This window comes from Rhipicephalus sanguineus, chromosome 7, assembly GCF_013339695.2.
Source record: "Rhipicephalus sanguineus isolate Rsan-2018 chromosome 7, BIME_Rsan_1.4, whole genome shotgun sequence".
NCBI classification, from domain to species: domain Eukaryota; kingdom Metazoa; phylum Arthropoda; class Arachnida; order Ixodida; family Ixodidae; genus Rhipicephalus; species Rhipicephalus sanguineus.
This window is the reverse complement of record NC_051182.1, coordinates 65,041,134-65,057,495: the sequence shown is the minus strand read 5'-3', so window position 1 is coordinate 65,057,495 and position 16,362 is coordinate 65,041,134. Positions and strand designations below refer to the sequence as shown.

The window sequence follows — 16,362 nt, the reverse complement described above, 5'->3', positions numbered from 1 at the left end:
ATATGTACGAGAAGTGATTGAGCGCTGCCTCTCAATTCATTTACCATCAATTTTTGTGTCTTCCTTTTTGGGAAATTTTTCGCTATATGAGTTTCAAAAAGAAATTGTAAATGCTATACTGTTTCTGCAAACAAGATTTGCAATAAACACTTTACTTAGTGTAAGCCGCAATGATTTGGAGGAATAATAATAATATTAATAATAATAATAATATCTTAGGTTTAACGTCCCAAAACCACGATATGATTATGAGAGACGCCGTAGTGGAGGTCTCCGGAAATTTCGACCACCTGGGGTTCTTTAACGCGCACCTAAATCTAAGTACACGGGCCTCAAACATTTTCGCCTCCATCGAGAATGCAGCCGCCGCGGTGATTTGGAGGAAAATGTTTTTGATGTTTACATTGCAATGACACTATATCGGCTTAAGTCTGATGTACTTAAACCGCTGTAAAAATGCGCGTGTCTCCATTAGCAAAAAAAAATGTTTTGAGATGCACGCTGCTACCATTCCTTCGAAGAAATGCTAAAGCTCGAAGGGATTCTTTATTGCTGGCACGAAAATTGCAGGTTGCGCAGAAACCGGAAACTATGATCATTGTTTTATTGACTGTTGTGATTGAGTATTTTTTATGTAATGCATCGAACACTCGAAAAAAACATGGTTGATTCCTCTGTCATAGGAATCGGCATAACACGAAAGTAAAACGTGTCTTCACAGACGCAGTTGAGCGTTTGTTGTGCATTCTTTCGCCCCGAGGGTGAATGAATGAATGCTATATTAACAAGTTGTAATGTCACGCAAAGAACGGCAAGAAGCTCGAAACATGAAACGCGCTGCTCAAGCAGAAAGGACGCACGGAACGAGCATGCACAGGATGAGCGCGAACTAACAACTGTCACAGCCCAATAGTTAAAAGTGCGCTGGTCAAACACAAGAGGACGCACGAAACGAACGCACAATTATACACAGGATGAGCGCGAACTGTCACAGTTGTAACTCATTTGTTGGTGAGCAGCGCGTTCCTTTCGCAAAACCTGCCACTGCAGGGAGCGAAGTGACCTTCATGCTCTCTATAACTTCAACACAAACTTGCGGTGAGAGCGCAAGACGTACAAGATAAGCGCGCCCGCACGAGCGACCGCGCCCTGTAGGGTGCACGCTCATCTCAACGCGTGGGGTGACGACCTTTAAAAGGCACCCTTCGAGCCCTTCGCACGATCTCGCTAGTGATAACGAAAACACGCTGATGTACCACCAATCTCTGAGTACCGCCACCGGCAAATGGTGTATATAAATAGCAGGCCATTAGTATGAAGAAGAACGTGCCGTCTGTGGCGGAGTCGTTTCGGGCTGCGCGCTGGGGATCAAGAGGTCGTACGTTCGACTCCCGTGACGGAACTTTTTCTTCTAGTTTTTCCTTTGCCATATGTTAGTATTCATATTTTGCAACGTCAAATCCGTGACGGAAATGCGCCAGTGGAGCGGTGGTGGACCCCGGCATAAAACACTTTCGTGGTGAAAAACTAAAATATACTTTGCCAATATCAAGTTCTTTGGAATGACAAATGACAGAACATGACCCTATGACCTCACCTTCGTTGTAACCTGCATAGTCTGTGGAGAGCAAGAGTCATAGATCAAAACGCTGAACCTGTGCGATCAACGGTAAGAATCTTCTACGCACAAGTAATTGAAATGGCGGCATATATAAATACATTCTAGCTATATTCTATTCTGATTTATTGACTGGTATTTGCGTTTATATAGGCCTAATTCTTTTTGAAATGTCGGTGTAAGTGCAACGCTCTCCTTCCCTGTAATACAGGAATGGGTGCGTAGCCCAGTGGCCCAGACACCCGGTTTCAAAGTATGGCGTCCTTGGTAGGTGATTCAGCCCTGCCAAGAAACTTTATCTTGTTCATCTCATTTATTTTCTTTATTGCTTGGCGTTTTCTTAATACATTAGTTTCTTCCGCCACTTCCTAGAAGGACCCAGGGGTTTCACTTTAATGCTATAACTTTCACCAGTGCTCCCTAGGTGGCGCTATAGTTTCTTTGTAGACAGATACGGACGGTGAAAAATCAAGGATGTCTGTCATTTACAGCTCCGCTATAAAATTGACAACAAATGTGGCCATTGATGTATTTGAAAGGACAACTGGTTCACAAATAGTAGACGACAAAAATGAACGAACACGTTACGCGTTACGTGAAAATGTCCTCGATGAACAGGGGGACATAGTTTTCACACACGTCTTCAACGCTGGTTGCTGTAAATTAAATTCGTTTAGGAAATAAAAGAAATTCGTTTTCACGGAGCTTGTCCTATTCTTAGATAAATGAGTAGTATTACAAAACTTTATTATTGGTACTGGGAGGGATGAGTTCTGTGACCCCAGCAGATGGACCTCATTCTGTGCTGGACGCGACCTCTTCGACGTCTTGCTGTGACCCAGACTTGCACGCCCGGAGCACAGCTGGTCAGCAGGATATCTCACTTTTGCAAGCCTACAAGCTCATGGAGTTGTTTAAGCGGTGGGTCTGCCGGGGCGTCTCAAAATATGTGCTCCACTGTGGCTTCGAATCGGATCCGAATTCGTCAGGGTTCGTGTGGTGCATTTTGAGCGGTAGTATTTGCTGGGAGTTGTCTCCATCTAAGCTTTACAGCGTTGCTATCGTTTTTGCGAGGTGGCGATAACGTTTTGCCTAGCTAGCTTGGCCACTGTTGTCGACAGAAAATGTGCTGCGTTTATGGCGATACAAACAAACGTAATGTGTTTTCTGTGCGGGAAAATTATGTCACGCCGCTCTGTGACTTACCTCGTACGTTGAAGTGCTCACTTTCTAAATAATTTATTTGATCTTTATGTGTCCTCTCTATTCTTGGTAACTTTTCTCCATAGATTCTTCATTGGCGACACACCATTCATGGTGGTCAAGGATCTGGACATGATAAATGATATATTCATCAAGGAATCACACAAGTTTTCAGGGCGTGGAGTAAGTGTGAAATTTTCTTTCCAGTATTTCTGTTTTTTTATTTCCTGTTTTTTAACACTAAAGTGTTTTATGCCGGGGTCCACCACGGCTCCACTGACGCATTTCCGTCACAGGTATGACGTTGTAAACTATAAAGACTAACATACGGCAAAGAAAGAACTAGAAGAAAAAAGTAGCAGTTTCGACGCAAGGGCGAAGCAATGAATGCGATAGCAAGAAAAGCGGCCCGTGATTGACGCGCTGCAACTAGCGCGCGTCCACACTACCCAGCAGCTACTAGACAGTTTTAATTTCACGTACGTAGGGACTTCATTGGACAGATTTAGTTGAGCGTCCGCAACAACGTACGGACGCAGCCTGCCATAGGAAATGGCTGGCAGGCTGCGTCCGTACGTTGTTGCGGACGCCCAACTAAATCTGTCTATTTACGCAAACGTGAAAAGTACACGTACGTTACGTGCACGACATCTGAAACGCTTTTAGCTACACGTACGCGACGCGCGGTGAGAGCTACCACGTAGCTCCATCTGCTGGGAATCATGAACACTGCGGTAGCTTGTTCGAGCGCCCGCGCGAGCAGACAGCGGAAGGGCAAGGTTCTCCTTGCGCAAATATTGAAGAAGCGAGAGAGCTGGCCGACGCCTTTAAACGCCCGTCGCGCTCCTAGCGCCATCTCGCTGCTTATGAAGAAACGCTTATAAGCGCCTGCCGTCGCGTAGGGCTGCAAACGGTAAAGGGCGTGTATATAACGCTCACCGTTAGCTATGTGTGGGATCTGCGCGTTGTGGAGTAGTGCTTAGCGCACCGCGCTGCGTAGTGAGAGGTCGCTGGTTCGATTCCACGCTTCGGAAGCATTTTTCTGATTTATTTTTCTTTTCAGTATTGATATATATATATATATATATATATATATATATATATATATATATACATACTTATACATATATGCAGAATGACGGCGGCGGCGACGGCAAAAACCAGCCGAGACTGTCCATATAATTGCTATAGCAATAAAAGTTTCGTCACCGGTATCGAACGTACGACCCCTCGATCTCCAGCGCGCAGCGCGAAACGACTCCGCCACAGACGGCACGTTCTTCGTCGTACTAACGGCGTGCTATTTATATACTCCATTTGTCGGTGGCGGTACTCAGAGATCGGGGTAGATCAGCGTGTTTTCGTTATCACTAGCGAGATGCTGCGAAAAGCTCGAAGGGCGCGCTTTAAAGGTCGTCGCCCCACGCGTTGAGATGAGCGTACGTTTCTACAGGGCGTGGTCGCTCGTGCGCGCGCGCTTATCTTGTACGGCTTGCGCTCTCACCGCAAGTTTGCGCTGAAGTTACAGAGAGCACGAAGGTCACTTCGCTCTCTTCAGCGGCCGCTTTTGCGAAAGGAGTGCGCTGCTCACAAACAAATAAGTTACAACTGTGACAGTTCGCGCTCATCCTTGTGCGTTCGTTTCGCGCTCCTTCCTTGTATTTGACCAGCGCGCTTTAACTGTCGAGCTGTTACAGTTGTTAGTTCGCGCTCATCCTGTGTATGTTCGTTCCTTGCGTACTTTCTGCTGCGTACTTTCTGAGCAGCGCGTTGCAAGTTTCGAGTTGCTTGCCCTTCTTCGCGTGACATTGAAATTTGTTGCTATAGCATTCACTCCTTCGCCCTCGGGGCGAAACAATGCACAACAAACGCTTAACTACGTCTGTGAAGACACGTTTCACTTTTGTGTTATACCGATTCCTATGGCAGAGGGATCAGCCATGCTTTTTTTCTATCTCTCACTGTGTTTTGACACATGGTTTCGTTAGATAACTGGTCTAATGTTGATAATTAAAGTGCAAAATGAAGAGGTAGGAGATGCCAACGACCATATGGCGGCGCAATTGACCTCAGAAATTATAGTTTCCGCTTAGGGCTGCCTCGGACACAGATTAACGAAAGCATTACTATAAATGACTCAATGCCACACAGGCACACCAATCTGCTCACTCAGGCTCAGTCAGGCTCAATATCACCAATTTTTCACAGAGTTGGCCTCCCATTCATCATCATTGACACGCTGACTACACCCACTTCAGGGCAATGACCTCTCCCGTCTTTCTCAAATTAACACGGTCGTCTGCTTCTGCAGCGTCACTATTCCCGCAAGCGTTTTAATTTATCTGCCCACCAATTTTTATGCCTCCCCCTTGCGCGTTTGCCTTCCCTCGAAATTCAGTCGGCTACTCTCAATAACCAGAAGCTCAAGAATTATAAGCCTACACCGTTGGTCTCACTTAGATTAAAACTGCCCATAGATTTATTCAACCGTGGGTTCACTGCGACGGAATTTCGCACAACTCGTACTTAATCATTCTGATTTATCTGGAACGACTCACCGGAATCAAATTGGGGCAGGTGCGTTTGTCCTACAGCAATACATCACTGAGGCATGGTCTATGGTGAATCATATACAAAAAACATTATATATCTTCACGAAGACTGCTTATGGCAATTCGCCAGAGATATACTACGAAAAATGAGAAATACTACGGAAAAAGGCATTTGACACAGAGCTAATTTGATATATAAGAGCATATTCTACACTATGCCTGTGAATGTCCGAATACGCGGTGGTTTTACCATTCACGAAAAATCTTCAGAAAGCTGCTCGTTGTGGCGTTCACAACAGTCACCCGCGAAAAATACACGCTTAATCAGCCTCGAAAAATTGGATATTTAGTCAAATTGGGGCCACGGTGCAGCTCATTACCGTAACTATTGTACAATGATAATTTTTATTTTTGCTATAATGTAATTTTCTAAGTAGCATAAAAAGTATAACAAAATAAAACAGCGAAGAATAAGGGACGTTTAGTACGCCTTAATTGTAAGGTAAGAAGTCAGATCGCACTGAGGTGAAATATCGTGGTGCGAATCACGGTTGTATGATGCAGAGGGTCAGCCTTTAGGTACTGTATTGTAAAAGACTCCCATTGAGTAGAGCTACGAGTTGGGCTGGATGGTGTTGGTTCATCTTTAAATGTGCGCGAAGTGAACGCACACACTGCACAGAACGAAGAAAATATGGTACACAAGACGCTGACCGCAAACCGTGCTCAACGCCGTGTCTACTGTATTTTATTGTTCTGTGCAGTGTCTGGGTTAGCTAAGCGCACGTCTTGAGATGACACGTACGTACATACTTGGCACGCCTATAACATGCGTCTAAGCGTGAGCTCTGAATTGGCTGCACTCTGTTGTGGGGCCTATATGAGCGTACGTGGCTGTTGCTCCACCACACATTTATGAGATAGAAATGACCATGCATTCGCGGCAGCCGTAACAGTGGAGCGCAAGAAACGACACCAATGTTTATATAGAAGTTCCCTTCTATTGGCAAAAGAAATGCACCAATGAGGGCGCAAGTAAGCATCCCGTGCGCACGAGCCAACTTGTGAACTGGGTGGTACGTCATTCTCTGCTGTGCTCGATATGGGCTCCATCACGCCCACGAGGCTCAAAGTTCCCAAGGCGATCCGATGCTCATGTGATTCGCTCGAACGACTCCTTCGGTAATATACAATACGGATCGACTATTTCGCAACTCCTGCTCTTTAAAGAAGATGAAATTAAAAAAAGACATCGAATTTCGTTTTGTTTTTAATGACTATGGATACGAACTGCGTAGATGTATCAAGAGTAATGAATAGCTGCACTTGAAAATGAGTAATCGTTTTGAAAGTGTATTCAAAAGCTTCAATTAAATTGGATGATATCCCTTGACTTTGCGGAGAGCTTCCCATATGTCGCGTTAAGAACACCGCTTGATATTCGCTGCAAGTAAAAGAAAACTTACAATATGGCAAAATATTGGCTACCAGATGGGCTCGTCGTAAGCTCATTCCATACGTCAAGTAACTCTGTTGAATACTGTTAAGTAATGTATTTGTGCACACAATGACGAATTCTCATTTAGACCTAAGTGTCGAATTCCTGTGAGTGGCTTCCGGGAGCTCCCGTCCAGATATCTGTCTTCGACCTTCATTATGTGTAATGGCAACATATCTGTTCAACGCTCCGGCCTTAGCATCGGTTATAGGGTGGCACCTACCACGAGCAACATTCTTTTTAGCAAAAGTAGACAGAGCAGTTCACAGGAATCTAACTGGGGTGGTAGAAAAATGTTTCGGTATGATGATTTCATAGGGTTTGTAAAGAATGAAATGTTAACGCGAAGATCGTTGGCACCTTCAAAGCATTTAGAGTTTGACCTGGGACTGCATTTCACGGTCGATGGTGCTAAAGACAACATGCTGCAGTACCTGGATCTCAGGCTTGACTTTTATATTTGCTGCCAATATCTTCCGAGAACAATGAAACCTATTGTGGGATTTAGGTCCGGTCATTCCAATCTGGTTAAGATTGGCGTAGTTATTTCTTGTTTACGCTCCCCTCCATAAGACACTGCCGCAAATAGCAATATCAAAAATCGAAAAACTTTACGAGGTCGATATCCCAGTCGAGTAACTTCACTGGCATATGAAAAAGCCTTGAAAAGTCTGAAGCGAAGGCCAGAACAATGCAGAAAAAGTAATCAACTGGCCAACACCAAACAAGTGTCAGCCGTTCCTTACGTTCATGCGCTGTCTCACAGTTGGATAAAGTGGCCAGAAATTATAACGTAGACGTAGTGGTCACATCACGGCATAAACAAGGAAGGATTTGCGCGACAGTTTCAAAAAACTGCCATCGCAATAGCCGGTAGCTTGTAACGTTAAACACTATGTGAAATTTGTGACCTGTGAACGTGGAATGGTATACCGCTTGATCTTCTGTTGCGGTAAGGTGTAATATAGGCGAAGCCGGGAGATGCCTAAATATAAGATTGCGAGACCATCATAGCTCACTGAAAGGCGCTGCATTTTCCCACTTGGCAGTATAGTCACCCTAATCTTTATCTATCGTTCGCGAGCTGCATTTTTTTTTTCTGTCTGTCTTTGCCATATGACTGAATGAAGTTACAGAAAGCATGCCCACAAAGCACATGCCCAAAGAACATTTTTGAGCTACTTCGTTAATTCATATGGCGTTGACACACAAAATTGTTGTCCCTGGGCCCGATAGTTAATGATTTGACCGGCTGTAAATTGCCGGAGCTGCAGCTGCGCACGGGCTTTTGGTGAAGCTATATATAGGTGATCTTTCGCCATAAAGATTCGGAGCGCATGAGTCGGCAGAGGCGTACTGCGTTAACTGGTAACGTCTTAGTCAACCAGTCTTTTTTAGAACTTTTAGAGAATGAAATTGAAGTACTAGAAAAGGTTAGGCATGCGCGAGGTGCGTCACGAGTGATTAGAAAAAAAGACATACCATTTTTTGGCGTGTTCTAAGTCTAATCAGCGAAGTGAATGTGTAGCTGGTTTTCTTCTGTTATCGGGTGCGTGATTGCTGAGCTTTATTTCTTTTGTACGTTTTCAAAGATGTCATTTCCGTGTAGAAGAAGTTTAGCGCTTCTACCGTGGGATTCTTTGCGCTCCTAGCCAGAATGAATCCTCACCAAGAAGCCTAATTTTCCGTTCTTTCGCTATTGATATACCATTCACAATGACGGCTATCATGTAGAACATTGCCTGGCTCCGTCCTCCTCTTTCCTTTAACATATTTTATGGTGTTGGTATGCTCTATATCACAACACTCTTTAACACATTTTTTTGTCTTCCCAGCACATGTTCAACCTAGACGAGCAGGATCCGCTCTTCGCTAGGTACATGGTCTTCGCGAAGGGTTCTCTGTGGAAGAGCGCTCGAAATTGCATGTCGAAGTTCTTCACATCCTCCAAGCTCAGGACGGTAAGTTATTGCAGTGAACAAAAAGTGCGCGTATACTTTTGATGCCGCGAATTGCACCGCTTATTTTTCAGCTCCTGGTTTATATTAAAAAATCTGCGCAGCTTGCACTAGTGGCGGATTCAAGGAACCAAGAGGGGAGCTCGTGTTCGACCTATAATAGTGTGCCTCGATGTGTGCGCCCCCCTTAGGGTGTTGCCATTCTTTGAAGGGGCTGATGCCGCCACGACGCCATTTTTTGCCCCGCGTCTCGTGCCTCTTAGCGCAGCTGCCGTAGAGGGGTGAGACGCGGGCAAGAAGCCGTGGGCTAAAATATGGCAGCCGCGCCGCAGTAGACGCAGCAGATGTCCTCACCCTAAAGCGGACAAAACGCGCATCAAGGCACCCTAACCTATAACTTGTAAGTTTTAAATGCAAAGCCTTTCTTAGCGAACCTTTGGCACTTTGAGCGTTTCTATGTACGTATCTATCTATCTAGCTGTCTACGTCTGGCTGCTCTCATGATCGCCTCCTTAATTTGGTGTAGACCAAAATTGGCATGGAAGGGTAAGAGGATTTATGAATATGACTGTCTGGCCATGACATGAATAACCTGAAAACCCTGTCGCGTACGTCGTCAAACCCTTTCCTCCAAACACGTGTGGCACATACCTGTTTGCCACGGGCTGCGGTGTACGGGTATGCGCCACAAGTGATTGACACTTTATATCTACCCAGGAACAGCGAGAATACACATTGGTAGACAAACTAAGACAAACTGACATCGGCAGCGTTGATGTCAAGATTGCAGATCAAAAATTTTTGCAATCAACGAATGCGAAGATTAAAAATTACCATCCCAGCAGGAATCGAACCCAATCGTTCCGCGTGGCAGTCAGTCATTCTACCACAGAACCACGCCAGGTCATTAAACCGCATTGTAAAAACACCGTATGCAGGCATAATGTCGGTGCAACGTCGTGGTACTGGCTATCAAATTTTATCACAATGCAATAAACGCTGCATATGTACTCCTATGATACAGGCGTCATGTCAGGTTAACGTGTGTGGTCCTAGTGTTGGCTCAGCTTTTGCAGCACTATAACACACATTACATTTGTGTTCCTTTGATTCAGCAAGCTAATTTCAAGCGTCGCTCGACCCCAGATGAATACTCTAACGAAAGTTGGGCATGATGCTCACATCATCGCACCGTAAAGTGCACTTCGTTCCGATAATACTGACGTATGTGCTCTGACGTGAGTGCTGACGTTACGTCTGACCATAGCTAAGCTTGCCATAGCCCTAGCCATCTCACATGACACTTCTAAAACCATAATATCAGACTCCAGAGGACCCTGCCGAAATTTTGAACTGGGATGGATCTCAGCCCTAGCTGCCAAACTTCTTAAATTCTGTCCGCGGGTAGGATACCCCTCTCCCCGCTCAATATTCTGGACTCCTGTACATCAGGGCCTCGTAGGCAATGACGCAGCGCACGCTGCCGCCCGCGCACTCATTTCCCGGGTCATTGCCTCGCCCGCCGATGACCCCTCTGTTCCAGAAGAGAACTCTCCTCTTCTAACTTTTAGTGCTATAACTACCCATTATCGGGACTCCCACCACCGCTTTCCTGCGCTTTGCAAAGGGCTCAGGAACGCGTACGAGAGAATTTTTCTCCGTCTATTCCCGAATACGCTACTGTGCCCGGCAGTGCTTAAACATTTTGATTCTTCTTTTTCCGGCCTCTGCCAGTACTGTGCGGAGGTGGCTGACACCTACCACATAGTATGGGCATGCCAGCTCAATCCTTCTTTACTCCCAAACCCCAACCCAGCCGGAGAGGACTGGGAGGCTGCCCTGCTCGGCTGCCAGGACAGCGGTCACGACCAATGGTGTCCCTGACTAGGGACTCCACCTGGTGTTGTAAGGAAGCTCACCTACTAGGGGCTGGTTTCCCGAATAACCTCCCTGTATATAACAGCTTAAGAAATGTTTACTACTACTACTACTTTAAACGCCATTATTGTCGACGTGCCTGGTATACCCATGATATGCACAACTACAATAATTACAAAAACACGTCGGTCCACCTCATAACGCTTGGCTCAAAGCACAAAATGCAGCATAGATATACTCGGTAACTGCTTCGCATACCGATTCCCACAAGGCGTGGGATCTGCCGAATTTTGCTAGCACCAGGCCCCGGAAACCGAGCGCCAGTTTCGGTTTCAAAAGCATGCACGCTCGTTGTGGTTGCCGGGCATCCTAAGATCTGGTTGAACGAAATGAGGTTGATGTAGATGTGCGTATTTATTGTCTTTCACGAGTTTTTACAAATAAAGAAATTTGAACTGTAAAGAAGCTTTATTTTGTTTTGTTTGTCTTTTTTATTTCTTATTTTGTGAATATTAAATCGGGTGAAGCGCGGGAACTGGTTATCTTGTGTTCCTAGCGCTAGCCTCCGCTCACCCTTGCCACTTGCTCAGCGATATCCCAAGTTGAATCGCGCTCGGTTATCTCGCTCGGTTGGCGTGCCAAGTACTAATACGGGAAAGATAAGACATTTGATGTGGCGTGCAGCAAACGGAAGCCGCAGTAGGCCACGTCGAGCAGGCCAACCATGCATTAGACGAAGATGGCTAAATCGGGGCTTCATATGTTTTGCGCCGCTCTGTGGTGTGTTATCCCAGGGATTTCAGTTCTGCGAAGGTTTTTCGGGTTTCCTAGTGACAACTGGTGAGCACAAGTATTTGAGTTGATTATGTGAGCAGGTATTCATTTTGCATGAGTACGTGAGTATACACAGTTCTCTGCAAGCCGGAGTGGACTGACATAAGCGCAGTGTCGCTAGACTAATTCGACATGACCACAGCCTACATGCGGCCGGCAAAATACGTTTAATGAAATGCTTAAATGCGTGTTGGTTCGGCTACACAGTTTGTTCATCTTTTGCCTTTGACATGTAGTTCAAAAGATGTGAAGCGATTATAGGCTCCTTCCTGTTCATGGAAGTGCATGTAGCCAGTTTGAAACTTCGTGCGTCTTTCCTCCTAATACTGTCACTGAAGTACGTCTAATGGACTCAATGCTTTGAGAAATCGTTGAAGAGGGAATGTCGCTGGAGCCAACGTTTTGACAACTGGACTTTTCTTCGTCAAGGCAGTGATGCTGCCCTGGCGAAGACAGGTCAACTTGCCAAAACACGGCAACTTGCCTGCGGCATTTCCTGCTCATCAATTTCTCATCTCTTCAAGCCTCCCTGTTCCTCTGAACTTCAGTCTTGTTTAGTGCTGAAGTTCTGTAAGAAAAATATGCGTGATGTCATAACAGACCTGATTGAGTCAAGTACGTCGTGGCCAGGGGAGTGAAACATCCTATTCGCCGCGAGATCGAGCCACAGGTGGCAGCACTGTCACCGCGCTAGTGCGGATAGGCGGTTGTCGGCGCGTATACAAACGTGCACAACAGCACTTCGTTGTGAGCGATGTCATTCGATTTCCGGCAAACAAAATGCGTTGACTGCAGCTTTGTGGTAATGTGTGCGCTCTTCATTCTCGAATTAATGCACGAAGCACGCCAAACATTACAATTACTTGTGAGAGAAGGGCATTCTTCCAACGAACGGGTTGCTCGCCTTCGGCGATAGTCGGTGTTTTTGCAATGGGTGACGTTTTCTTGCTGTTTTATTTGTACATGTTTAGCTTGTGCTCCACCCACTACATACTGCTGTATTGCGCGACTGAATTAACTATTTACTTCTTGTTCATTTGGATGCCCCTCAAGAAAAAGAAAGCCCGTATTCCTGCACGAAGACTTTAAATAGCACTTTGTGAACTGCGTGCTCAAACATTCATTCGCATTTCTTATTCAGTTCTCCATGAAATATAGGACAGTTGATAGGTTTACTGAGGAAAGCTACGTGGCTGACAGCGCTTTAGCGCTACGGAGACGTTTAACACGCACCCGCTTGTTTTTATTCCAGTAACATTACAGAAAGGTAACTGTAAAGCACGCAAATTTCTTCGATTGATTACTTGCACGACAGTTTTGGAACAAAGGTCCAGTTGTTTCACGGGACCAAAGTACGTTTTTTCATACCAATAATGTCCGCTGCCTTCCGTCAATCTAAACAACGCAACACAAACGCTCAATATAACGTAAAGAAAAAAAGATGTGGCTTCGCGTGAAATTTCTACAACATGAATGTTAACTACGCCGTTTGGGTTAATTTTGACCATTTTGCGCTCTTTAACGCGCACTTTAATCTAAGTACACGGGTGTTTTTGTATAAATTTCGCCACAAGTTAAAATTACGCAAGGCAACTCAGTTTTGCGATTTCCGTGTCATTTCATTTTCTGTTCTTTTTAGGGGACAATTTAAGTACCGAAGTGTCAGACGTGAGTTAACAGAAATATTTCTCTCTAGTGAGACCAGGACCGTACACAAATAAATCTTGTCGCGTAACGTATAAACAACACCTAACCACAACGTTCAAGTACAAGCGAGCCTTTTTTTTTTACCACCGCGCCGCTAAAAGGCTATATTCACATGAGATTTAATACTTCTCATCTTTAGGGCAACGCCAAGTGCGCTTTGCAATGCGCTTGAACCACAGAGCGGCACCTACACTGATATGACTCTCGTGAACGGAGGGTTCGACGACCACACACAGCTCTCTCGATAAGTGCACCCTCTGATCCTATTACAGTACATATACAGCCGATCAAGGCCAAATGCTTCTTTACATCGTGTTAGGCATACGTACGAGCGGTTAAAGTTGAACTAACGCAACGGAACAAACCGCCTTTTGAGGATCTGCATGACGTACGCCCACATGCAAACACAACGGGGCTAGCAGACGACGCATGGAGCAATCCACACTAGGCGCGGTTCAGCCAGAAGCCGCTAGGCGGCGTCTCCGCTCGAGCTCGCGGCCAATACCTTCCATGGAACGCGAAATTCGCTCGCAGCGCCGGACGAAAACCTGGTGTTTGGGGGTGGTACTAAAACATGGCGGCGCATTGCAGACACGCGCTGAGGGACGCCTTCTTGATGAGGGCTGAGGATCCGAGTGGTGGTGGGGGGGGGGGGGGGGCGATTTAGCGCTATATTCAATTGGGATACACCAGCAAGACAAATGGAGCGAGTGGAAGGTATTCAGATGTCGAGCGCGCGACCTTCTTCCTGTTGCGCAACCCTCCACAGAGTTCAAAACGGCAATCGTTGCGTTCTGATTGATGCAGGTTTGCCCATCCACCTATTTTTGCACCACTTATTCTAAGTAAGACTTTTTGTTTACGTGTACACATAACTTAGAGAAGAATAAAGAGCAGAGTTTGTGTGAATGTTTTATTTGAATGTTTTCCCATTCATACAGTAAAAACACAACTTGAATAGCTACTGCTGCAACTCCATCCTGATATGCCGTGCAAGCGTAGAAAAAGAAAACGAGCAGCATGCAGATCGTACCTTTCGTTCGCCTGGATCCGAAAGAATTTTATGCCGGTGTGGCGTGAAGAATTTCGACACCACTCAGCACAGCCCGATTTGTGATGACCGCGCGAATCCATTCATGCGTCTGTTTCGCGGAAGCTTGCAAGGGTGTCACCAGTTTCGCTGAAACAAACTTTACGGTGGTAAAAGCGGCCTTTGGGACACCGTAGGCCGTAGCATACAAGGGCGCGCGACGAGAAACGCCCCTTCATTGCCGTGAGAGATAGGACGGCGCAGTTTCCGTGTTCCACTCCGGGTGCCGCTCGTAATTTCGCAATCTCGAACTGCAACCTTTAGGTTCACTTGCGTATTAGAAACTCCGGAGTTAATCAGTAACCTGGTAATAAATATAAAATGGAACAACAATGTTCATTTATGCGCGTAGGTAGTACAGTCCCCAAACATAAGGATCGCTGCGGTCACGGGACAGAAAAACCGCGAAGTTTCATCCCCCTGACGTGGCCTGCTCGTTATTGTTAATAATTTTCGCATTGGTTCGAATATTCAGGGTTCAATGTTTGCTTATTATGTCCATATTTCAGTTGAGAATTTAAGCTGCTTTTGCAGATTGACACTTTCACAATACGTGTATGTCTCTGTTCTTTAGTACGAAATATGTGGTTGAAAAAAATTTAGTTTTACTTTGAACTTTGTCTTATTGAGAAATCGGTCAGCATTAGTTTTTGCACTTCACAACACACGAACAAAATTTTAAATATGGTTAACAAAATTTAACAAATGCCCGCGTCGCCCGAGCGGCCAGCGGACCTGCAAAAAGGCACGAACACATTCTGCTTGCATACGAACTGGGAAAGGAGAGCTTCCGCGGCAACCCTTCTCCTCTCGGTTTCGCTCCCTTTCCCTCTATTTGCTGGCCTCAACAGTGACGCCATGACAGCAATGTGTTTTGCTTTCATGGCGCTGCGGCAGCGTATCGGCATGCGAGAGCGCGTCCCATGTGAGATATAGGGAGTTGCCGCCCCCTGGTAGTACTAAGTATGCCTAGGCTTGGCTATTCTTCTGAGGTTTCAGTCGGTTCCCCACACTAGGCACGTGTTACGTGGTTTCGGCAAGAACATATTATGTGACTTGCTGTTACCGGATGTCACGTAATTATAGTCACGTGACCAGATGTTACGCGATTGTTAGTCACGTGACTAGTTTTACTTGATTTTTGGTCACGTGAGGACTTGGTGTGTGATGATACGTACGTGATGTTTTTGTCCCGTGACTAGATGTTACGTGATGTTACATGGCTCTTGGTCACGTTACTACTTGTTACCCGATGGTTTGAGTCACGTGACTAGTTGTTACGGGATATTACGTCATTTTCAGTTACGTGCCTTTTGTGAAGTGATCTTACGTGATTTTCAATCATGTGATTATTGTTACGTGATTTTCAGTCACGGGACTAGATGCTGCATGATGTTAGGCGATGTTACGTGCTGCTATTCAGGTGACTAGATGTTACCTCATTTGAGTCACGTGACTGGACGTTACGTGATTGTTCGTGACGTGATTAGGTACGTGTCTTTTAGTCACATGACTACTTGTTGTGATGTTACGTGATGTTTAGTCACGTGAGTATAGTTAGCACGTGATGTTATACGATTTTAGTCAGATTACTAGATATTACGTGATTTTAGCCACGTGACCAGATATTACGCAATATTACGTGATTGTTCATCACATGACTCTTGTCACGTAAGGTTCCGTAATTTTATTGCGATAGCAATGATATGGACTCCCTCGGCTGTTTTTTGTCGTCACCATCAGGTCCCGTATATGTTCATATAAATATATAAAGCCACAAACAAAAATATTACAGAAAAACATTTGGAGATAGGTGATGCATGTAGGGACTGGTCGTTCAGCTCCACTAACGTGAAACATTTGGACGGTCGAAGCATGCAGTGTAAGCCGTTGTTTCCCACAGCAAAATCACTGGTAATGGGCAATGAGAGACAGAAGAGAGATTAGACACAGATACCGGCAGTTCCCTTTTACTTAACATGCACGATGCGAATCTTTATTGTTCAACCACGCACAAGAGAAAT

At 45.4% G+C, this 16,362-nt stretch overlaps 1 protein-coding gene across 1 annotated transcript in view; it reads left to right on the top strand.

Annotated features, from left to right (window-relative positions):
- The window catches only part of LOC119398728 (cytochrome P450 6A1), a 109,735-nt gene that overhangs the window by 18,876 nt on the left and 74,497 nt on the right, over window positions 1–16,362 (top strand). Inside the window, exons 4-5 of the mRNA XM_037665552.1 lie at window positions 2,908–3,004; window positions 8,707–8,832. Of these exons, the coding sequence (XP_037521480.1) occupies window positions 2,908–3,004; window positions 8,707–8,832 (223 nt within the window). The remainder of the gene's footprint in view (window positions 1–2,907; window positions 3,005–8,706; window positions 8,833–16,362) is intronic.